The sequence below is a fragment of the Polyergus mexicanus genome, unplaced genomic scaffold (assembly GCF_030449975.1).
Source record: "Polyergus mexicanus isolate NDT 795.1 unplaced genomic scaffold, iyPolMexi1.0 SCAF_7, whole genome shotgun sequence".
Taxonomy (NCBI): domain Eukaryota; kingdom Metazoa; phylum Arthropoda; class Insecta; order Hymenoptera; family Formicidae; genus Polyergus; species Polyergus mexicanus.
Genome location: NW_027223327.1, coordinates 2,352,245 through 2,377,105, shown reverse-complemented (window position 1 = coordinate 2,377,105; position 24,861 = coordinate 2,352,245). Strand labels below are relative to the sequence as shown.

The 24,861-nt window shown below is 36.6% G+C and overlaps 1 protein-coding gene across 3 annotated transcripts in view; it reads left to right on the top strand.

The window, feature by feature from the left end:
* LOC138934856 (transcription factor hamlet) overlaps positions 1–24,861 on the top strand; it is an 88,783-nt gene that overhangs the window by 49,694 nt on the left and 14,228 nt on the right. For all 3 annotated transcript variants that reach the window (XM_070298986.1, XM_070298985.1, XM_070298984.1), the window contains exons 2-4: positions 5,388–5,762; positions 6,731–6,960; positions 23,628–23,759. In XM_070298986.1, coding sequence (XP_070155087.1) covers positions 5,388–5,762; positions 6,731–6,960; positions 23,628–23,759 — 737 coding nt within the window. The remainder of the gene's footprint in view (positions 1–5,387; positions 5,763–6,730; positions 6,961–23,627; positions 23,760–24,861) is intronic.

Sequence of the window (24,861 nt, the reverse complement as noted above, 5' to 3'; positions counted from 1 at the left end):
ACAGCATTTTTCGTCGCTGTCATCGCGAGTTTAGCGTTTCCATAAGTGTCGTGTTTGAAGCGAGAGTATCCTCGATTCCGCGCCAACATCGACGAGGAAGCTTGACCGCAGTCTGTCCGGAAGCCGGAGATTCGATCTTCTCGTCCAATTTGGCCTGCCTCGGCCCTCGGCCATTCCGTGACACGCTGATAATGTTATCGACGTTTCACGATACTGCTCCTGGCCGCAGAATCCCGTCGCTTTTCTAATTAACCTCTATCGCCTTTATCCGCGCCCCCTCCTGTCTGATAGGGAGATCCGATATTGTCAGCGAGATTGCGTCTTTAAACGCGTTATCCGCAACGGAGCTTTCGGAGTTTTCTCTCTGCCCGCAGACGCAGCAAATTAAGCATGTCCTGTGTTCTCCAAAGGATCCTCGTATCGCCAGGATGTCCTGTGCGGTCAAAGCAACGCGGTAACACCGCGCGGTGCAATCGCTCCTTCCGACATCTCTGTAGTCGCCAATTTGCTTAATTATCTTTTCCGGAAGTTTACGCGCGCGCGCTCGCGTCTCCTCGAATAGCCCTGCTTCGTGGACATTCGAGATGCATTATTTTGAACTTTTTCAAGAATAATATACAATAGTTAAAAAAGGAATTAATTATGACAAAATATGCGAGAGAATAATAATTACTCCAACACTTCGTTCAACGTCCCTACCTCAAGTCGAAAATTTTCAACCTCGCTGTAAAAGATTTTCCAAAAATTCAGACACATTTTTATCTGAATTTTCAGATCTGGGTGTCCGAAAGAAATCTCGGACAATCTGTCTTAATTATCAGAGTCTTCTTTCTGAAAGTTCAGAGGAGTTTGTCTGAAAATTGAAGTGCGTCTGGAAATTCAGAGAGTATTTTGTCCGAAATTTGAGACAGTGTGTCTGCAAAAAAAGTCAATCTTTTTTTTACACTGCTCATTCCCATGTTTGTGAATTTTAGATTCTCAATTTTAATAGGTAGTAATATTATATTACTTATTAAAATTTGTAACTTATACATTTATATAAATGCAATTTATAATCAATTTAAAATTTGAATGTCTCTTTCGCACTTTAAATAGACATTAAACGGACAGTTTTCCTTATTAGAGGGCAAAATTATAGATTAAATAGTTTGAAAAGAGAATGATCAGTCCGTTTAAAGTAAATTATGTTAGATTGAAAATTGATCGAAAGCAAAAAAAAAAAAAAAAAAAAAAAAAAAATTTGACTTGAATATATCTTAGAAAAAAGAGCGATTTAAGAGAAAAATTTGTACAAGTTTTGCCATTTGGTCTTATTCAAAATTCACTTGACGATATTTTGACGCGCGCGCGTTTGTCTACTTAATGACAGATTAATCCATCATTTGCTCGATCGTTCATTAAGCCCTTCGATCGCGAAACGTCAATCGTGTATACATTCGACGCGTGCAGCTCCAGCTACACTAGAGGCAATCGATGGATGAATTCACGAGGTGAATCGCACACGCGCATCAATCATCGATCGACACAATAGGCCCGTGCGATGCAAAAGAGTCATTTGCTTTATAACTCGCTAACTACTTCAACCGCCGCATATGGATATATAAACACGTATTATTATTTCAAACAACATAGCGCTGAGTTGATAGAATATAATTTTCATCATCCGTTAATAATATTATAATTATTATTTACCGTAATTTATATTTATACAGAGTGGCTCCGAACGTTCCAGCCAGATTTTTTTCCTCTGATGCAAAGGAAGAGCAAAAGGTGAAAAGAAAATGAAATAAAAAGAAAATGAAATTTAATAAATTTCTTGAAAAAAAGATAAAAATAAAAAATAAAAATCTTTTTCCTTTATGAAATAAAATTAATTTTTTTAAACTAAAATAGTAAATCATAGAAAAGAGAATAAAGACGTGAAAAAAGTAACTGTTTTCAAAATGTCCCCCCCCCCTTGCTCCAATACACTTTCGGCATCGAGTAATGACCGATCTGATTGCTTCACGGATTTCCTCCTGATTCAACTTTAATCGATCTAACAATAAGTAACAAAAGGATTTTTTGTACGTTTGAAACTGGTTATATCAAAATCTATGGAACGTACAACAATCATTTTGATCTCATTTGAAAGATAATTTAATTTTCTACAACTTTTGTTTCGATACTTTTTGTTAAAAGGCGCATATTTTCTATAATATTTGGAAAAATATGTAAAATAATCGGGATCTCAGAGGTTTTTGAGCGATAACTTCTTAAGAAAGCATTTTTCGACCCATGTTTATAGGAAATTTTTTGTTCAGAATTAAATTTCCTATAAGATCTCAAAGTCTGGCTGGAACGTTCGAGGCCACCCTGTATAAAATGGCGCATAGTATCCATAATATTCTACTCGCAGACTCGACGATAATAAAAACTCTCCTCTCTCTTGGATAGTGTGAGAGAAAATTATTTCTCGATGTTACACGAGACGGGTATAAAACTTCATAAACCTAGAGCAGAGATTGACGTCTCTTATTGTGCCCCTCTCGGGATTAAATCTGTTACGGATAATCGAGTGTCTGGAGCGTCCGCGGGGAAATTCCTCGCGCGATCGATATACATATGTAAAAAAAAAAAAAAAAGAGAGAGAGAAAGAAATTCTTCCCACGATTAATTTGCGTCGGATACACTAAGCGTTGTACTAGAGCGGCACTTTGCTCTAATCATCCATAGAGCCTCTTGAGCCTCGCTATCATCGCGGATAATGTCACGCATGGCTCAACAAGTATACTCATACTTCTCTGTCAAGGGAGAAAATACTCTCGGCACTTGTATCCCACAGAAGTCAAAGACCCCTGGGCTTTCGAGGGCTTTCCCAAATATTGTTGTTGTATCATATCGACTCCACCGCGCGCGAGAGGATCTGGAGTGGAGTATCCGACGTACCCTCGCGCGATCAGGTCTCTTCTTTACGATCATCTCCGTTCGCGGGCGAATGTGTTTGTTTTGTTTGGATTTAGATCCAAATTTGGGATAACAATACTGTACGCGATTGCTCGCAATTATTTTTATTATTATCACTTTACTATTAATAGCTTTTATTTCTCTTTCTCTTTAAATGTATATATAAGGTAGAAATGTTTAAAATTTTTTTTTTCAAGGTATAATATTACATAAAAAATTATTAATATGCAGAGACGTTTTTATATAAAAATTTTCTGGACCAATTACGACAAATATTTTGAATTTTGTTTATTACACTGCTTTATTTTTATTTTTAAATTATTCTCGTTTAACATAATTGTGATGTAATTATTTACACAAATAGTTTGACACGAGTTATAGAATAATTTGCATTTTAGAAATCAGAGTGTCTATATACTGAATGACTATCAGCGATTTATTTCCTTCTATTAGCCGTGACGGTATCGATATCGCCACTCGTAGACATCCTGCCTCTTCGAGCTTCGTGTCGACTAGCACGCCTTGCAGGATCACCGTTTTCTTTTACGACTCATCCGCACCGACGTAAATCGACGGGGATCCTTAAAGCCTTTGTTTACTCTCTCGATTAGAATGGAATTGAAGCCGGCATGGTAAAATTGATATTTTTAACATTTTATTGCGGTATAAGAATCGTACATTAGTCCAACCGTGTCTAAGAGAAAGATATCTTTCGTCTCTTTATTTTTTTTCGCAACAATAAAGTTTTTGATAGCAAGATGCGCGACGCGAACAAATTAATTTAATTTGCGATATAAATCAAAATTAATCGTGAGAAAATTTTGATTGTAAAATTATAGTACTTCCTTCTCTTTTCCTTCCCTCTGTCTCTCTTGTCGACGATTTATCTACCTATTTCATACACCTGCCATCAGCTCGTCGCTAAAACGATCATTTGCTTAGTCGCCGATTCACACGGAACTCCCGCTATTTACAGAGGACTCTCTCTCTCTCTCTCTCTCTCTCTCTCTCACAGTCTTCGCTGACTCGAGGACGCGCGTAAAGTTTACAGTTTGTTTTTAGATAGCCGATACAACGCGTGAATATCTTTCGATTCGGAGATAAGACGGGCCATTAAAAAGAGCCGGATAGAGCGAGTTGTACAAACAAAACCAGATTTACGCGATATTTTTTTATTGCTTCGAATAATAATATATAAAATAATTGCCGACGAGAATATAGACTTACGGACAATGATTGATGATTGATGCTAAAAATATATAGATCTAATTTGCGCGCAACATTAATTGAATTTGAAATATAATACATATTTTTAAATAATAAAATCGTCTTTCATTACATTTGCATACCCTTGTCTAGAGTTCGACGCGATAATCGCAAAATTATTTGACAATACAGATACGATGGGTACTGTTTCGCGAGAATGTCTCGCGCTGGATGATGTCACGGCGCATCACAAGAACAGCCGACAAGAGAGGACAATAAAATCCTTATCACAGGCAAACATCCTCCGGCTTGGGTGTCACTGCATGCGTGCGGCAGCTGCGTCGAAGAAACGTACAACGCAGATAGCGTTATGCCAATTGGCACTTGTCCTTGTGTGTCTAGGATTTCGTTCAAGTTATAAAGAGAGCGAGAGAAAGAAAAAGAGAGAGAGAGAGAGAGAGAGGACCGCGGAATAAATTTATCGCACCTCTCGTGTGAGACCATTCATAATTTTTCGATCTTCATTGAGACGCAAAGTTTACACGAAGCCACGACCTTTCCCGCAACAAAACGCTCGTACTTGGGTTTAATATCACGAACCGCGTGATACTTTATCGCGGGAATACAACGAGCTGCCGCTTTCTCAGAAATCAAGACCAATCAATACGTCACGTTCCGGAAAATCGTCTCTCATCAACGCGTTCTATGTGTATAGATTCTTCCAATAGAAATAGAACGTATAATGTGTTACTGAACGTGCAATAAACGTTTAAAATGCCGATCCGCATCTATTCAAGTAATCGATACGTGAGAATTTTCACGAAATAAGGAGAGATTATATTAGTTACAGAGATCAAAAATAATTGATTAAAAAAAATTATTATTTATCTAATATTTATTTAATATTATTTATCTAATAATTATTTATATGATGTAGAAAAAAATTATTTATCTCATCTCTGGAATTGACTAATGTCATTGTTGGCAGAAACTATTGTTTAGTCTAATTTTTCGATTTTCAACTTCAGAGATTGAATATAAAACTAAAAAAAAAAAAAAAAAAAAAAAAAAAAATAAAAAGTAAAATAAATTTACAATATTTTTTTGTAATCACAGAAACACATGGTATTGTTACAAATAAATTTAAAAAAAAAGTGAATTAAAAAAAAAATTTTTTTTTGTCCTCTCGGACATTTATTCAAGATTCATCGGTTTTGATATTTTCTTCTTCCCAGGAAGCAGCGACGAAGGCGAGGCGACGTCGGGGGCGACAGGTGGGGGTGGCAGCAACGAGAACGCAGACATGGAGGAGAACGGATCGACTTGCACGAGCAGCAACAGCAACAGCAACAACAATCCCGTTTATAGAGACCCGAGATCCCTTCAGGCCCCTGGCGAAGTGTCTCAGGATTACAATCGGCAATCGTGGACTAGCGCCTATCAGCGGCGCGGCTATTCGCCGGGGATGGAATTACGACAGCGCCATGTCGCGAAGAAGCATCCGCCGTTGACGTTTTTCAAGGAGGAGGAGAGAAAATCGTCCTGGGACTACGGCGAGACAAACGCGCGGAAAGAATACTCGAGATCGCGGGATCACAACAGCGAGTATCGTGAGTCTTGCTGTTCTTCGAGAGTGCAGTTTTCAAAGAGTGTCCGATCAAATCTTGCGTGTGTGAAAAAAAATTTCTCACGATTTCCCCATCCTTTAGATATTTTTGTTTCAAATTCCAGGTAAAATGTTACAGAATTTTTACATGAAATTTTGTAAAATAAGTTTCTTTTTATCGGGTGCGTTCTTTTAAATTCTTTCGACAAAAAAAAAAGGAAAAAAAATTAAGAGCTACTTGAGTTTGATAAATGTTAGATTTGAAAAAGCGACTGAAACAATTGAACGGCTTTCATCCAATTCAAGCATTTTTTGCGTTTTGCATAACATTTTCAGTTTTTAATCATCAAGGATTATAATGAAAATTATATATTACGTATTTAGTATTTTGCTATGATATTAAAAATATATAAACTAGATAATATTATATATTTGTAATACATTTTAAATACATTATTTAAAATTCTCATAAATATATTTCAAAATTAATATTTAATTTTACTGAATAAAATACAGTGGCACTCTGGTATTTAATATCAATTTATATATTAATCGTAAAATCAATTTGGACAAGAGGAATATCATTAATCTAATTCGATCAATCGGTATATCGCTTGCGAAGAGCAATATCATAAAAAAAAAGATTTTTAAAAAAATTCAGAATTTCAACAAAACTCCACGAGAATTCTATGATTTTCAGGGTAAAAACGAATTTCAGATTTTCTAGATTTTTTCAGAGTAGAAATCTTAGTATTTTTTATAACTCTTACTTTATTATACTGCCCCGGTTACATATTTAAAAAAAAAGTATTAAAAATTTGTTAAATTCGTGCATCCAAGTACTAATACTATAATCCGGTTTCTATTCTTTGGATTTATAATTCTTGCAATCACACGCAATCTTTTCGGGAGTGATTCTCCGTTTCTTAACAAAAAAATATATCGATAAACAACTGACGTTCGTCTGCGTAGAGGACATGAAGCAGGGGATGAAGCAGGAGTTAAAGCAAGAGATAAAGCAGGAGTCCAAGGATGACTCGAGTCGCGAATGGGTGTCACCGATCCCAGCGATCGAGGTTGGCGGTTCGGCACCCGATGGCCCGTACGTTCGCGCACGCAAGGACATCCCTCGCGGCGAGAAATTCGGCCCGTACCTCGGCAAATGGGCAGGAGAGCCTTTCAACCCCCGTTACGCGTGGGAGGTGAGTCGTATACTACTTTCGCAACGTGTATATGTGTGTGTACAATTGGTATATCTGTATGGGTATATCGTTTCCGCACCCGCTTTCGAATTCTCGAGCGGAGGTAGTCGAGGCGATCGTAAAGCGAATAGGTCGGTGCTCCATCAGTTCAAACTGACCTTTCGAAAGATGTTTGCTACGATCTTAATGTTACGAGAGGCAGTCAACGCTCTTGCCATGGAACTTTTTATCGGAGCCAATCAAAGCGGCGGGTATATATCTTTTTTTCGATATCTGCCAATTCTAACGAAGAGCAAAAGTTTGCTTGTATTATGCAATATTTCATAAAAAATATATTTGGAAAACGATTTAGCATTATATATATATGTTATCTGCTTTAAAATACATTTTCCATATTTTGGTGTAAATATATATATAAGAGAAATATATATAACAATATTAAATTCAACAATTTTTTCGTCTTTGAATATTTGTAATTTTTCTCATCAGTAATATAGATTTGTACGGTTTTCTTTTTCTTCGAGATTCGCGAAGATTCACACGCATGAATCTTATCCGATATCATCATCTCGATTCTAGATTGTCGTCAAACCGTTTGAAAGATGATCGATCTGTTTATGGTTGTGGAGTTCGACGCAGGAATGTTTCATCCCGCGTCCGAGCCCGATGTCAGTGGGTCCTCCTATCCTACTGCTATAATCCCGGGTATTATCCGGCAGATGCCGGCAACGGTAAAGGAAAAGGGAAGAGAGAGGAAAGAGAGAGAGGAGAGAGAGAGAGAGAGAGAGAGAGAGAGAGAGAGAGAGAGCAGATATAGACAGAGTCGTCTCTTCGCTTCGACAGCGGCCACCTGGCCGATTCGTTCTTGCCGAAGGTGTCATCCACGTTGACAGATCTGTCAACTGGAGATCGTCTCTTCGGACAGTCTCTTTCACTTTCGCTTCCTCCGAAAATTTTCGGATTCCTATATGGAATTTGGGTTGGAAGTGCATACGCTGGGACGCACATTCCCAAGTCAACCGTAAAATCGATGCTCGAAGTCAGGATCCGGGAAAGTCAGCTCGTTCAAATCTTTGACGGATAAATAATTCGTGCGTAATAAGCGCTTACGAATTATTTGCGCGTTCGTCTCTCTCTCTCTCTCTCTCTCTCTCTCATATCATTGGAATATCGTCAATTTTTTAGACTGCGATTCTCCGTATAATCGATTGATATGGCCTTCAGAGACCTGCCACATTTGCTACGCGCGTCAGAAGAGATTTTCGAGTCTGGACAGTAGGAAACTGATCGCGTACTGGTCCAGGGGAGGAGGTAGGTGGGCGCGGAGGGGGATGTGATAGATATGATAGCGCGGCGGCGTTAGCGCATGTCGCACTGACAAAATGTAAATGGCGCCATCCATCTAACTGCCGACAAAAAGGCAGCCGGGGCCAACTGTCGGAGTGGCGATTACAGGATCGATTAAAGCCAAACTACCCCTTCGTTTCGTCGGGCCGATCTATCAACCCCACGCGCGTAAACGTGCGAGAGAGAAGAAGACATCGCGAACGAGAGAGAGAGAGAGAGAGAGAGAGAGAGAGAGAGAGAGAGAGAGAGAGAGAGAGAGAGAGAGAGAGAGAGAGTCGATCGCGATTTCTTACGTCGATCCATGCTTAAACTGAAAGAAAGTTTTCGAAATCATTCAGATCTTCATTCTTTATCAGATTTTTCAAAAGGCTATATTAAATTAATTTAACATAAATTATTAATATTTATTTAACAGGATCATTAATATTTATTTAACACGATTATTAATTATATTTTGAGCAGTAAATTATATCGCGGAATAAAATACGATCTTATTACGATACTTATAAAGATCGTAAGTTTTATATGGTATGTGAAATAGAAGGTCTTTGCTTAAGAAAATTCTCAGATATAGAAATATTAAAATCATAGCGAGACGGAAGTTATATATATATCCTGTGATATCGAATTTCCATGACAATATCGGTAACGAATCCATGGGGCCTCGCGAGACTTTTCCAGAATCCGGTGAAGCAAAAAAAGCTCCCTTCCGCTCGATTCGCACGTTAGGATTCCCCGATCCTAATCCTTTTCTCACATCCTTCGGGAAACGCGCTAAAGTTCTCGAGACGCGAGATCGACAGGGGAAGGGGATATTGGGATGGGGACGGGTGAGGGGTGGAGGGGGGGGGGGAGAACAAGGACCACGAAACCGAAATTCGCCCCAAATTTTCTCGGTATTTATCCTCTTCGAGATTTCCCCGCTATAGATCGGAAAGTTTTTATGGGATTGTCAAACTTGGGATAAAAGATGGCTGTGAATCAACTTTCAATCTAATTTTACACAAATAATTAGGATAATAAAATATATTCTCCTAAGAATATGAAAAAATTCTGACATATTTTTAATAATTTATCGTAATTTTTTATTAATTTTTGAATTTTGTATGAGATAATTTTATGTCATACTTTTCATAATTTTCGTAAAATAAATAAAAAAGCAAATTTTTATTTTCAGCTTATGAAAGAAATATTTGTCACGTAAAAATTTTGTTCAAGAATTTGCAACAACAGAGAAAGAGAGAGAGAGAGAGAGAGAGAGATGTCTTAGCGAGGGACTTGGTTTATTGCCAGGACTCGAATTCGCGGGAAGTTTAGATGTATCACTATTACATCACCTGCCGCGAGATTCCTACCTCGTTTTCCGAATCTGTCGAAAAGGGTGAGGCAAAATACAAGAGGAAGAAAAAAAAAACTGGATACATAGACGGGAAGGGTGGGAGCAGGAGGGGGAAAAGGGACCCTCTCCTCTCTCCTCCATGTATCCTGTTCGGTGACGCGTGATCCGCAGGACGACCGACCTGCGGCGTGCTTGCGTGGCGACTAAACCAATCTACGGCTTAAGTTCACTCGGCCGAGAGACCCCTCGCGTGTGAGGGCTCGCGCTCCAATTTGCCGAATGATTTCGAGAACCCAAGTTAAATGATCAACCGAGTTGCGTTTATTGCGTGGCGGTCGGCGTGTTTCGGCAGACACGTTTGAAAAATGATCCCGCGTATATATTGCCCGAGCGTGTAAAAATCTGCACTTTTCCTTCCAATAGGATACATTGTATAAGCTCCAACACACATACACACACACGCATACAACTTAAGGCATTTAAATGTGTTGAATAAATATTCTATATACAAATGTATATAAGTGAATCTTGCTCTTTTTGGTTTATTTATTTTATTCCATAAAATTTAAGTTTTTATTAAAGTATTCCATATTTTAATACATATATATATATATATATATATATATATATATATATATATATATATATATATATATATAATATACATATATTAAAATATATGGAAAAAAAAAACATACCAAATATATACATAAATATATTAAATGCAAATTATTATTATGTGCACGTGGTTTAAAGCCATGATTGATAAAATTAATGATAAAATACAAAAATATATTTATTATTTTTGAAGAGTAAATTTCGCGTCAATTTCATATTATATAAATTTGTAAATATTTAAATCTTTTTTTTCCCCTCTTTTCTAAAAATGTTTAAAATCATTTGTGCGCGAGAAATTTATGTTGAATTTACGCCTACGAGATTCTCGACTATTCGCGCATGTATTCCCGCTCTTCGGTATTTTCCCTCTCACTTTTCCTCGTCTTTCATATCGAAACCGACGGGGTTTTTTTTTTTTTTTTTTTCCACGTGGTTGCCGGTAACCCCTCTCGAGGTCTCTTGACTCGGATCGAAGACCGTTCGCCTTTCGGAGCGACCACGTGGGAGAAAAGGAGGACCGAAATGCCGCTTGTTTTTCATATTGATGCAGCCGCACGCGCCTCGTCGGGAGGCACTTTTTCGGCAAATCGTTCGGAAAACTTCGCTATTACCGACGTATGCAACTGACAAATTATATTAATAGTGATTCTTCTCGATGAGAAACGATGCCATCGTCAATCGCAAAGGTTCCGCCATCGTTACAATATATGACGTTGTCATATCGATGTGTCATCTCTCAAACTTATTGGAGAGATCAACATTTTATTAATTAATTCTAATTATTCAAAATTAGAAAGATTTAAAAATTATGAAAAGGAACGTACATAGTTAATAATTTTCACGAGAACAACAAAATTATCAAAAGTATGTTAAATCAATTTTATTTGTTCAGTATAATTTTTACACTGACATTTCTATTATTTCCTACCGGAATTCATCGAATTAGCTGCAGCTTTGAAAACGTAGATCCCGTTTACGGGATTTCTCAAGAATCGCGAGGGATCGCATATTATCGATATTATTAAATCGCTGGTCTATCCTGAAGTAGGTATTTTAGACAATCCGCGCGTCCGCCGTTTTAGACCTACAATAGGGCACATCGGTGCCTATTATCCGCAGGACATTGTCCATGCGAACTGGTCTTTAGGGCGTTACTGGAGGTCAAGCCCCGGAAGTGATTCGACAATGAGGTACATTATACTCTCTCTCTCTCTTCCACCTCCTTCCTTCTTTCCCTACCTTCTATCCTCCTCGTTCTTATTAACTCCCTTAGCGCAACCTTAGGTGCAACGTGATCATTTCTCCTGCTGCATCCATAGAGTTTGATATTTCAAATCGATACCCGAATGGTCAACGGGATCGCCAGTTCTCAAGGCGTAGGGTTACGGTCCGCCTTGCGATTTCCCGTATTTGAATTTGAAATAGAAGAAAGAGGCATCGCGAATGTAGAGAGAGAGAGAGAGAGAGAGAGGGAGAAAACGCGCGCAGGATTTGTAGCTGAAATCGAACAGAGAAGGAAAGAAATGGCACAAGAAACAAGTGACAATCAGTGACGCGGGGATCGCCGGTATTGTCCGAGCTGTCACAGGTCTGACGCGTCAGGATATCAAAAGATCCCCGTTGCGATCATCTATGCGAATATATACACACGCTGGTCAAGAAGAACATAAAACAACCATGTAATTCGTCGTCGCGGCACCCTGTGAGTCACACATTTACTGATTTGTGTATTAATTTAATTTCGCAAGATAATATTATTTGTATTCGCGGTTGATTATCGAGACTCGAGTGTGAACCCAAAATTTTTACGCGTCTCCCGATATGAGATGAGAGGGTCCGGTTACGAAAAATTTCTGTCACTTTCGTATAAAATATCTTCGGCAACATTTCGCACGACGCAAGACAAATTATATATATATATATATATATATATATTTTGTATTCATGAAAAATAAAGCTCACTCGCAATTTTTCACATTACGATCCTGAAGTTGACCTACGAGTGTCGCGAGAAAACCTGCAGCGTGCGATGTGCGTGAGACGCATGTTGTTCGAGGTGCCCGAGTGACTCTGTCGCTGGAATATAATGTAACAAGCGCGACGAAAAAGTTTTTCTACAAAAGCGGCATGCACCGAGAACGGGCGCATACGTTATTTTTTAGCAAGGGCGCGAGCGCGCGGATGCAAGGGCACGACCAAGTTAACTAGCCCTTTTCTCGAGGATCGGGTTTTTGATTGACGGGTTTCGCCAGGTCCCGCGCGAGAGCACCTTCCCGCATTATGTTAATAGAGATATGATACATCTTTTGTTGCGACCCGTGCCGTTAAAGCGCGTATTTTGACATTTAAATTTACTCGCCTTCAACTTGCGAACGAATCTTCGCCGCTCGCCCTTTTACGTTTCCTCATCAAGCGGGAATAAACTGCGATCAAAAGAAAAAAAAAAAAAAGAAAAGAAAGAAAGAAAAGAAAAAAAATGCAAACGTTGCGAACTTTTGTGAAGTCGCGATTTGCATGTCACATTTAACTCTATCTTTCGTATAATTAATGTTTACGGTTGGCTATCTTTTATAAAATAATTCTCTATCTATCAACAGAGCGACAAAAATAAGATTTATAGAATCTTCATTAAGTTATGATAAAGTTACGTCTTTTTTTCTATTTTTTTTATTTTTTTTTACATAAATACAACGTGACTTTACATTTCATTTATACAATTTCTCGATATTTTTTTCGTTCAATTAATTGATATGGCATTCTTTGGCAAAATCGTTTACGAGCTCGAACACATTAAGAGGCCATATGAAACCCAGCCCAGGCTTAACTCTCTTCTATCTCTGCCAACTCAACTGTAAGTCCAATTCACCGCTTTGCACCCCGTCGCACCCTCGATCCGTGTGCCGTTTCCTCTAGGGGTAGCAGCATAGGGTGATAAATCTCGCCTGCTCGTTACCCCGCTATCTGTCGATAATAGACATAACCGACACGTGTTGCCCGGTCGTCAGGCTGACCTGGGTATCCCGTACGTAAGAGAATCATCAAGCCATCGGGATGATCAGCGTCAAAAAGACTCCCATGGCGTCCTTCTTATCCCTTCGATCCATTCTTTGCTGGATGATTGATTCTATCATCTTATTGTCTTAAACATTGGATCAACTTTGGATTGAAATATTATATTTCCATCTTCAATATCTTCAAAAGAGTAAAATACCAACTTTATCAATGAACATATTAAAATTCACTTTATCACATTCCTTTTTGTGAGATCTTAATTAATATATGAAGATTATTATCTTAATATTAATCAAGTGTATCACAGAGTGTGTAATCTATCAGACTATTGAACTTTACGTAATTCAATTGTTATCAGATATTTATTAGCTTAGAAATTTTAAAAGTAATTGCTGTTTTTATAAATAATTGTGCGTACGATAAATTCGTATTATGTATGTAAGAAATTAGAAAAGGCGCAACATGTTTGTCTCTTTCTCTCTTTATCTAAAGCTGTAACATTAAAGTCTTTTGCGCTTACAAGACGTTTCGTCTCTTTCTAAGTCTCGCAACGATTGGGGTGAGCTCATGGGGTTTGATGGTGACGCTGGATAAGGCCTCGTCGTGTGTAGGAAGCCGTTCTTCGTTTTCCCAGGCGTGGACTTAATTGAACTTGTTCACCGAGAAGTCGGGCAAGTGCTCTCTCCCGGTTATAATTTACGTGAAACAATCGTCGCCTTTGATGTGCCGACGATTGTCGCTAGGTGATGTATACATTCGCGGGAACTGTTACTCTGATGATGCTTGGACAAAGGAGTTTTTGTGCAATCATGCGTATTTGAAGACAAACTTGAGAATTGATGACTGCTGATAGTCTTCCTGCGACGAGAATAAATTGTCCTTGTACGTTGTCGCAGGGAACAAAGTCAAATAAAAAGCATCTCTTACACGAATAGCTTATCTAAAAGAGTGAGAGAAGTGAGAGTTCAATTTCATATTTTAGTAAATTAAATAGTTTTCAAAATTGACTTTTACAATATCCTTAATTTTCTTAGTCTAGTAGATTTTTTTCTTCTTTTTCAATGAAATAGAAAAGTAAAGAAAATAAACTAAAAATTGTGATAGAATTAATATTTGTTACACATATTAAATATTGGCAAAATTGTAAGAATTTTACAGATTGTTTTATTGTTTTTAAATATCCAATCAAAATCTCCAACTTCCCATTCAAAATATTATATACGATCTTTCGCATCTTTAAGCGATATACCATATAAGCGTTTCGAATATTTCTCCTTGACTTTATACACATAAGCATCAATCTTTTTGGACGCGTCGCTCGGAGAGCAATTTCTCGCTCACTCTCGTTCATTTCTATCGCGTTATACCGGTGTTTAAAATGTAAACCCAATTTAACCCCTGAATCGACGACCAATCAATGGTAATTGTTTCGTCGCGAGAGGGAAAAAAAAAGGTTTATTCGGTAGGGACACTTTGAAATGCAAGCCTGGCTGTTTGATCGGACCAATGACCCTCGCGCGAGCCAATGAAATTACGCGAGAGTACATCGGCCAGCGGTACTGATCGAATTTTTTTTTTCCTACCCAAAGTTATATTGTACATATCCATCGAAATTATATTGTCGTGCGTGACCGATGATTGAATATAAGTTTTCGCAATGCGACGAAACGAAATTCCGTTTCGCGGCTCGTCGCCCATTCGATGAATCGCCGGGGATATAAAAGCGACGTCGCAAAAATCGACGTTGTATTTAATAGAGAGAGATTCACGCGGTCGCGGAATACACCGTCAGAATGTCCGGCGAATTTTCACACGTATGGGTCCACACTTAGCTCGAGATTGTCGGAGCTCCGGAGTTTGACAGATTCTGTTCGTGCGAGCGCGCGCGGGCCACAATGACCGAGCTAATCTGGTCCGAGCGCAGGGAGAGAGAGGTAGCGTAGCCTAAGTTCAATATACACACAGGAATACACTGTATCCCGGAGATTGCCTTCCCGTGTGTGTGTGTGTGTGTGTATGTGTGTGTGTGTGTGCTCTCGACTATTGCCCTGCATAAATCACGGGCCGCTCCCGGCTCGAAGCTCGGAGCTTCGTGAATAGCGCGGCGTCGACTTAATTGTCCCGTACGCTGCGCAAAGGATGAAGGATCTCGGTCCATGGGATGTATATTTAGCAATCTCGACGCGGAAATTGATTGCGATTTTCGGTTTACCCTTCCTCCGCTCACTACACATGAACATAGACGATCTGTACTTCCTGACGAGAAGATAGAAATTTATTTATAATTTTACATTTCACGATTTTCTAATATATGTGTGTATTTTAATACGCATTTTGTATGTGTGTATTTTTTTTATGTATGTGTATTTACTTCTTTAAATGGCTTTGTGTTTATACGATAAATGAAATTATAGAATTTTCGTGTGAACAGATTATCTAAAGCAGGCTTAAGCGGATTAAATTATTACAATACAAATATAAGTTCGAGAAACTCATTGCAGTGTTCAATGAATACTCTTAATTTAATAAATTATGTGAGATACTGAACGAAGAAACTGAACCGAATGCATAAAATGATACAAAATTTATAAATTCAATTATTATGAGAATTTTATACAAAGTGATTATATTTTATAAATTTTTAAATTTAAAAAATAATGTTATTTTTTATTGTCTATTTTAAAAATAATATTAAAAATATTAATTATTTAAAATACTATTTTAAAATACTATTTTTAAAAATAACGTTATTTTTTATTATTTCTATTTTTAAAATACACATAATAAAATTTTTAGATCTAGTATTTAATAATTTCTATCAGACGATTTGTATAATTTTCCTATTATTTAAAAATCTTATCATATTTTACTATAAAAAAATGTTTATATAGACATTAGAATTGAGAGTGATAGATCATGATAAGCAAGAGATGTATATCGAATTTGTTAGAAATAAAGATTATCATCATTCTTTGTTGAGAATTACAGCAAGCGGAAACTTGTTTTGAAGGGTCGGGCTGCGGATCGTCGAGTTTTGCTAAATTTTCTGTGGCGGGTCAGACTCTCTAATGATCGATCATATAAGAGGCTGGCAGTGACGCGGCTCGGATATAATTTATACCGCTAGATACGCCGAGGGTAGCTTCCCTTAGAAGTTGTACGCGCCGAGAAGGCGAGCGCGTGTGTATATCGGGGGTGGCATCTGCTGCGTGTTAGACACGGGTCGGAGGGCACCGCTTGCTCTGTCATTACTTGCATTACTTTCCCGCCGCGAGTCAAGTGGGTCAAGTAGAGAAACGAGTAGAGAAACATGCGATCGAGGAGAAAATGTCGGTGGCGAACAGACGTTGGACGTTTAAACGGCCGGAATTCTTCGTGGTTATTTGAAAGGGTGATCTTGGAATAAAGAGATTAGGAAAATGAGATAATTATTATGTAAAATCTTACCCAATTGTACGTGTGCATTTTTTTTGCATTATAAATAATTATATTTACATAATTTAAAAATTTTTTATATTTCTAAAATATCTATTTAACTCTTTTATAGTCTTAAAATATTTAAATAAATTTTAATTTTTTTTTTTTAAATCTTAATTTTATTAATAAATTATATTACATATTACTTTATTTATTAATACGAATGATTCAATTCATTTATTATAAAAAAAAAGTACATAAGTTGTATATTCATATGAATTTTTTATTAAATTTTTATTTGTTTATACATTTTTCATATTTTACTTTAATGCATATATTTGCATCCATTCATTATTTTTTTGTATTCTCTTCTTTCTGGTTATTTTATAGTCTACAACATATAGTAGTTTCGAGCTGAGATATTTTTATAAATAAAAAAAATTAAGTTTTGTTTTTATTTTAAAATCAAGCATTTTAAATTATAAGGTTTTTACAATTAAACGTCAATATGCTTAAAGGTACTAATAATATTTTCTATATACATAATTTTTTTGTCTATAACATATATTACAATTGTATACAAAATTATATATAATGTACATCTATAATCTTTTTATAGATTTAATGCATATGTATAATTTTTTTTCAGGTACGTATTATCAATGAGAAATCCAAGTCCACTGTATATATATATATACTCGAAAACTATAATTATTATCTAGATACAAAGAATCATTTATCCAGAGTAGTTGCTTTTTAGAAAATGCAGTTTTCTAAATAATGCGTCACCCATTTGACGTAATACGCTGATACGTACAAATGAGGCGATGTAATTATTCGAACGTGTCGCGAAATAGCATAATTTCACAGTCGAAACGCACGAAAGCGAACAAAGGCGTACTCGTTATCGATGAATTCTAATCGAGCGAGAACGAATCATTAAAGCAATTAACACGTCAAATTTGCGTAATCTTGCTAGAGAGAGAGAGAGAGAAAGTTCAGAATAATCGTCGTTGATTTCGGAGAAAAAAGGAGTTTGCAATTTTCATCAGGGTTGGATTAGACTTTGTTACGCGAAAATCGCGCCAACTCGAGGGATGCAGGGATGCGATTCCTTGGGATTAATCAAGCGTTAATTAAGACTAGCGGGTTCCTCTCTCTCTCTCTCTCTCTCTCTCTCTCTCTTGCTCGCGATACCAAGTGGAAATTAAGCAAAGATGTCGCCGGGCCTAATGTCTCGCTCGGTCGTAAGGATCGCGCCGGCGCTACGTGATGCCTAAACTCGTAAACAGCTCCGTTATTTAGGGGATGATAATTGACCGTTTCGCTCACCCCCGTCGAGAGCCGGCTCGATGAATTTCTCGAAAATGCGTCCGCGACTCTGGGAAATTCGCCGGTGCGTTGTGACGCAGTTGATGTTTACGAGAGACGATCTCTCCTTTTTGATCTCCCTCTCTTCTTATGCCTCTTCTCTCATGGAAAGGGGATGAAAATGAAATTCGATACGCCATTGTTGTATGTCGCACGATCATAATCTCGCTTACTCGCTCCTGTTGCCTCCCATGATGGATACGCGTTTATTGCCTGGCAAGTCGATATTAATAACCGTGATCAATTATTTCGTTCGAATATTGCGGTGTTTTTGATAATAAACGCCTTAAAAAAAAAATAAATAAATAAAGAGTTATCGACGTACAAAGGAACAGATTCATTTATTCAAGCTTGTTGCGTGCCTGTTATTTATTCGTCGTCAATTCTTATTTATTCGCGTAATCGATCTTCTATTTTCCGCGCTCGATATCAATCGAGGCTCGTATTTGCATATTTTTAAGGATTGTTGTCGATAAATTGTAACGCTTTACATATTAGATATTTATAATTATTTATTATTTATTAGATATTTATATTTATTAGATATTTATATTTATTTTAGATATTTATAATTAATTATTATTTATTAAATAATTATATTTTATTACGATCCATGATATAATTCTAGAACTTTCATAATCTCTCGATGAAAGTTTTGTCCGGAAAATGGCGCCGACACTAATCTCTGCGAATCGGTCAAGTTGCCAGATGGATTTTCTGCGTATGAGAGAGGGAGGACACGCTGTGTCAGCTAAAAGCATTTTTGCGTCCGCCATCATGGAGCTATCATTTACTATCGATCCGCTTTATTCATAACTTTTGCCAGTCGTTGCCATAATCGAGGACACTTTCTGTTTTATCTGTATAGAAAGCTTTCAACACAGTTGCCTGTAATATACATACATGTGTCTTTTATAATCTTTTGTCAAAAACACATTCATACAAATTTATTTGTTTGGTCGAAATTAAGAACATCACCCTCTATCAGCTTTACTTAAATTATATATATATATATATATTTATTTATTTATTTATAAATAATTATAAATATATAATATTAAATATATAATGATCGAATAAAAATAGAATTTATAGATACAATGAAAATGTTATCTAAATACTTTTATATTATATAATTTAATATAATAATCTTTATTAAATATAAACTTTATAAAATAATTTTTACATATAATATTTTTTATAAAATTCAGAAAACTTAGGGAAAAACTTAAATGTAACGGGAATTTATTTATTGTTTTACAAGTGTAAATAATCGATCGTGCAAAATTGGATATATATATATATATATATTTGTAGACCAAGTTTTCACGATATATGCACATATGTCGGGGGGAGGGTGGGGGGAGGGGGAAGCAGATATATAAATTTCCGTTAGATCTCGACGATATGTCGCGATCGATAGCGTATTATTTTCCTCGTCTCGATGAATCGCTCGAGGTTTCGACAATACGATGCCGGCGTGTCGCCGATTATGAGGGACCATTGAGAACGAGAATCTTGTCTGGCAGCTTCTTTCTTCGTGTGGGATATTTTCGGTAAGACCTAAGCGACGCGGAAAAACCTTTCGTAGGCTTTCGTTTTGTTGGAGGTGTGAGGTTACAAAGAGAAAGAGACGCGCGCGTTTTGTGAAACGGGGACAAGTCTTTTGCGTGACCCCATGCCGAGAGGATCCACCGATCGTGTGTCCTGTGGATCATCCGAGATGGACAGGATGTCCATCGTAGCCCCAGGTCGTTACTTATCCGATTTTTCCTCCTTCCTTGCTGAAAATCTCCTTTCGCCGAGAGATAGCTTCGCCGAATGTTTATTCGCGTTTAACGCTTAATGCTGGTTCGAAAAAATTCGACTCGTGAAATTCTCGGAACGTCATTCTAAAGATCTAAAGGAATAAGAATTTTAATTCTCACTTTTTCCGCTATTATAATTTTACACGTGCATTCTTATTATTCAATATGAACTTTTAATATAATATTTATATTTAATAGATATAATATTTTTATCTCCTTTGGGATGAGGAGGAGGGAAAGGAGTGAGGGGCGGGGGGAGGGGGCAGGGGAGAATGTGCGAGATTTTTGAAATTATAAAAATCTTCATTGCGATATATCGGATATAACGGCCCATTATAAGATATTCTGGGCCACAATTCTCAGCGTTATAATTTTTTTCCGTTTCGCGTCAGAATGGCGCGGCTACGATCATGGGAGATATTCACGGCCAGACAAATCTGTCCTACGAATTGTTAGCACATGTCCGCGCGTATGCCGACAAAGCCGGCAAAACTTCCCGCTGGGTCGTTAAAGCCAGTGACGAATCTCTCTTTCTGTCCTCTATAATGTCCGCGTCTCAATTTTCCTCGACAAATGTCGGAAAACGCGGTCGGTGACTTTCCGTCGCGCGTAACCGAAGAGTTTTGCGAGTATCTCATAAATACGTGTGATTCTCTGTTACATTTAATAATATCCACATCACTTTCTCTATCGGAATTTATATTAATATTGTGAGACACACACGAGTTTCTTATTTTCTTGGAATTCGTTATCATTATTTTGTCATCAGCGTGGCTTTCAATTTTTCTCAATTAAAAAAAAAAAAAAAAAAAAAAACATTACATACAAAATACCTTCTTTAAAAATATAAAATAAAATTAAATTAAGTTCTTTTTTATTTTATTTTATATAACAAAATGGACAATGTGTTCCCTATGGCACTTCCCCCTTCATTAAATATGTCTTGTGTTGGTAGCAATTTTTTCTCTTTATAAATAATCCGGCATCCCTCGCGGAAAAATCCGCTGCGACGCCAATGAATCAGTTGGCTCATCATTGTCGTAGGTGAGACTCCGCGAACAGATCCTAATCTGTCGTGTAAGCTAGCGAGTCCTATTGTATAGAACGGCCGGTTCGTGCCCGTCTTCTAGAAACTCACCTTAATGGTCCCCGGTAGCAAAATAGCCATTATGATCATCGAGGAATCGTGCCGCCTTGATTCCTTTTCATCGTTCTTTTACCAAACTGTCCTGTTTCCTATTGGGCTATTGTAGACTATTACGAGTTTCTCGACTGCACTACCTGGATTAACACGTTGTGAGAGACATGATACTGTGGAAGTAACATATTAATCTTTGCTCACATTCCGATTTATTATTTATTTATTTTCTTTTTGATAGATGCTAATGTATATATTTTTTTCGCAAAATCATTAATTTAATTAGTTTAATTAATTTCAAATTTACCGATTTAAGTGAATTTATAAAGTTTTATCACAGCTTCACGACTTCATTTTTATATAAATTTGTATTTTCTATTAAATAACGAGAATAGAATTCTTATCAAGGGTTATGATATGGATTCTAAATAAATATATATTTCTATTTCTCCGAGTGTATATCAAAAATTAAGAATAGCGGCATTAGACAAGAGAATAATTGTAGCATTAAAGAAAAAACGATAATAAAAAAAATAAACTTTCTGCAAAATATTTCATAAGAAAGGACACATAAAACACTAAAAGTAACAGTAAAAATAGAGATTCTCACGAAGTAAAGATTAAGATGAAAATGAAATGAAGGGCTTACACAATAGAATAGGAAGATGAAGATCAAAATATGAATCGGGGAAAAAGTATGGAACTTGCGAGTGAAAGGGAAGAGCGCCTGAAAAGTGTCGGAGCATAACAAATTCTTGCGGTTTATTCGGTGTCTTTGGAGAAGACCGCGGGCAAGGATTATCCCTGGACCTGCGGGATCCTTAAAGCTCTCAGTGAAGAAATATTTTCCCGTCACTTAAAGCGCACTCTGACCGGGATTATTTACCTGTGGAACCAACGCGTATCCACCTGCGAGAGATTCATTGATTTTTACGGGCACACACCTAGTTACACTTACGACCAGCAGGTGGTGTCAGCCTGCGCACCATTCCAAATATCATAACCAGATATAACCTTGATGAACTTTTGAAAAATGCGGGGACAAATTTTTCAACATCATCTCGATCTTATCAGCCGTCCTTTATTTGTTTCCGCAGAGAAATATGTTTCTATTAATATTTTATTAAAAATTTGTTTATCGAGATTATTCGTCATTTTTATAAACAAAAAGTATATAATATTATCCTCAATTTAGGATTTCTAATTTTGAGTATTTATTAAGAACGCCATTATCATAAATATGACATTAAATCTGTAATTATAAATCATAATTAATAACATTATAATAATAAAAAGCTTTAATCATTTATTCAATTTATGTAATGATATATATGTTTAATTATTATTGCATTCTTTTCTAATGAATAATATCTTAAGTTCGATAAAGTTCATTGTAGAGGATTTATAAATCTCGTCAAATATTTAAAATTCAAGAGATTTTATTTATAATTTTATATATTATATTTTCTAATATATTGTGTATTTGTATATTTCTCGTATTTTATTATATTTCTTCAAATGTTTTTTTCTTCTACCGTTTGACATCAATATAATTCTATCTGGAATTTTATTTGACTATAAATCGTCTAAAGCAGACATAAATTTAAATAACACACATATAAAATAATAGTGCTATCATATTCGTTTACATATAATACCGCATTTTACGATTTAAAATTGCAAGCGATAATAATATTATGAATATTGTAGACATTCTTCGTATTCTGCCCGTTTAACGATACTTGAATCTCGTTCGATAACAAGAATACAAGAGTTCCAAATTATCTCGTTTGATAGATACAATGGCTTACGGTGGAAATATTTTCTCGTAAATGGCCGGGGACAACAAGGTCCGCGGTAGAAGTGCAAAATGTGTTTACCGCGTGAGACGAGGGTGACGAGGAGAATGTCTGTGTAGCTTCCCGTTGGCAAATGGGGTGTCCAGGAACGACGCCGACGCATCGGGGGTGGGACGCATGGTCGGTCAAGCGTCGCGGGGCGTCGAGAGGCCCGCTCGCGCTAGACAATTGAAAAAAATCACTTGTCTCGCCCTAAAAGCAGGGACGCCTCTCCTGGATGTTGCGGTGGATGCTGGAGCGGAGAGAAGTCGCCGGGGCAGATGCGATGAGAGGGTGACAGTCCGTTAAACGCAATGTTCCGAATCCGAGAACGGCGGAAGTGTACAGTGCTTACGCGCCGTTTTACCCACGTGCGTCGATATCGTGAAAAGTAATTTCGCGATCGCGAGCGACTTTAGGTATCGCCCACAATCGAGCTAGAATGGAAAAATCAAGTCGCGCAATTTTTAATACAAATATGTAAAAAGTATTCCAGATACGACTTTATATTGTCATTAAAATAAACATTGCACTATCGTATATAATAATATTGCGATATAATATGTCTGTATTCATTGACGAAGATGTCTTCCTGCGATAAGCCTTGAGCGAATTAGCTAAATAATTAATTAATTACATAATAATTAATTTTATGTAATATAAGAAGTAATTTAAATAAGATATTTGACGGTCATTTGAAATTTTTTATTCTATCCTTATAATATTATTGTAATTAGATATTTTTATATATACGATTGATACTATATTTTTTCTTGCAGATTTGCATAGCGGACAGCGGAGTGAGAGGCTGGTTGGACGCATCTCACGAGACGAACAATTGGCTGAAATACATTCGAAGTACTGCTAATCCACACGCGGTAAACATGCGTTACGTGCTCAACGGCGGTCAGGTAATACAGATTCAATAATAAAAAATTCAATAATAAAAAAATTGAAACAATAAAAAAATCCTCTCGCGATCGTTTCTCCTATCCAAGTGACATGTACGAGTGATTATTAAAATTATATTGATTTGACTGCCGGGAATATTTGTTATTAGCGTAATAATTCAAGAATACTAAATGTAAATTGTTTATCAAAAACGACTTTGTTTTACGATATTATAAAATGATGAATAAATTCTCCGTTCAATCTTTTGACAATTTTCGACATCACGTTACGTTGTCAATAGGACGAAAAGGTTAGAAAACTATTGTTTATGTTTAGAACAAAATGATCCTCTTTTTAGACATTTGGCGATTATTATTCTCTCTGACTCACGCATCCTTTATTTAGCGAGCATTTATACGCAACTGGCACTCGATCGACAGTTGCAGTTAATAGGAAACAATAATTATACTCGGCGTCAAATAGAGTTCCAATTTATTCCGCATATGTTATCGATTGTTGAGACGCTTATTAGTGTGTACAAAGTTTTTACGTTATTTTCCGCATATTTGATCATCCATTAAAGGGTCTTCCTAATTTGATACATTGAAAATAAGGCAATTTTGGGAATTTTTTTTAAAGAAAAGTATAAAACATATTAATTCTAAACTTTGCACTTTTATTAAATAACATTTCAAGTATATCCTGAAGTTTTTTCAAACAAAAATATTTGTTTCTTTCGGAGTTGTAGTATAGTTCAATCAGGGTGTCTCAAAAAAATTTGTTGTTTGTGGCGAACCGTTACAGTCATCTGAAATAAAAAAACCAACATGATTTTTAATCTGTATGAGCGTGACTATCAAGCGTGAACTCGGAAAAAAAAAAATTGAAAAATAAAAAAATGGCAGCGTCTCAGAAAAAAATTTTGTCTTTTATCAAAAAGTTGGTTAGTTTTGTAAGTCGCAAAATTCGAATTTTGCAAATATTCATTTAATTCTAGTTCTTCACACTCATACAGATTAAGAATCCCTTTGGTTTTATTATTTCAGATAATTATAACGGCTGGAATCACATGCTCGCCATAAACAACAATTTTTTTTTTTTTTGGTATCCTGGTTGAACTAC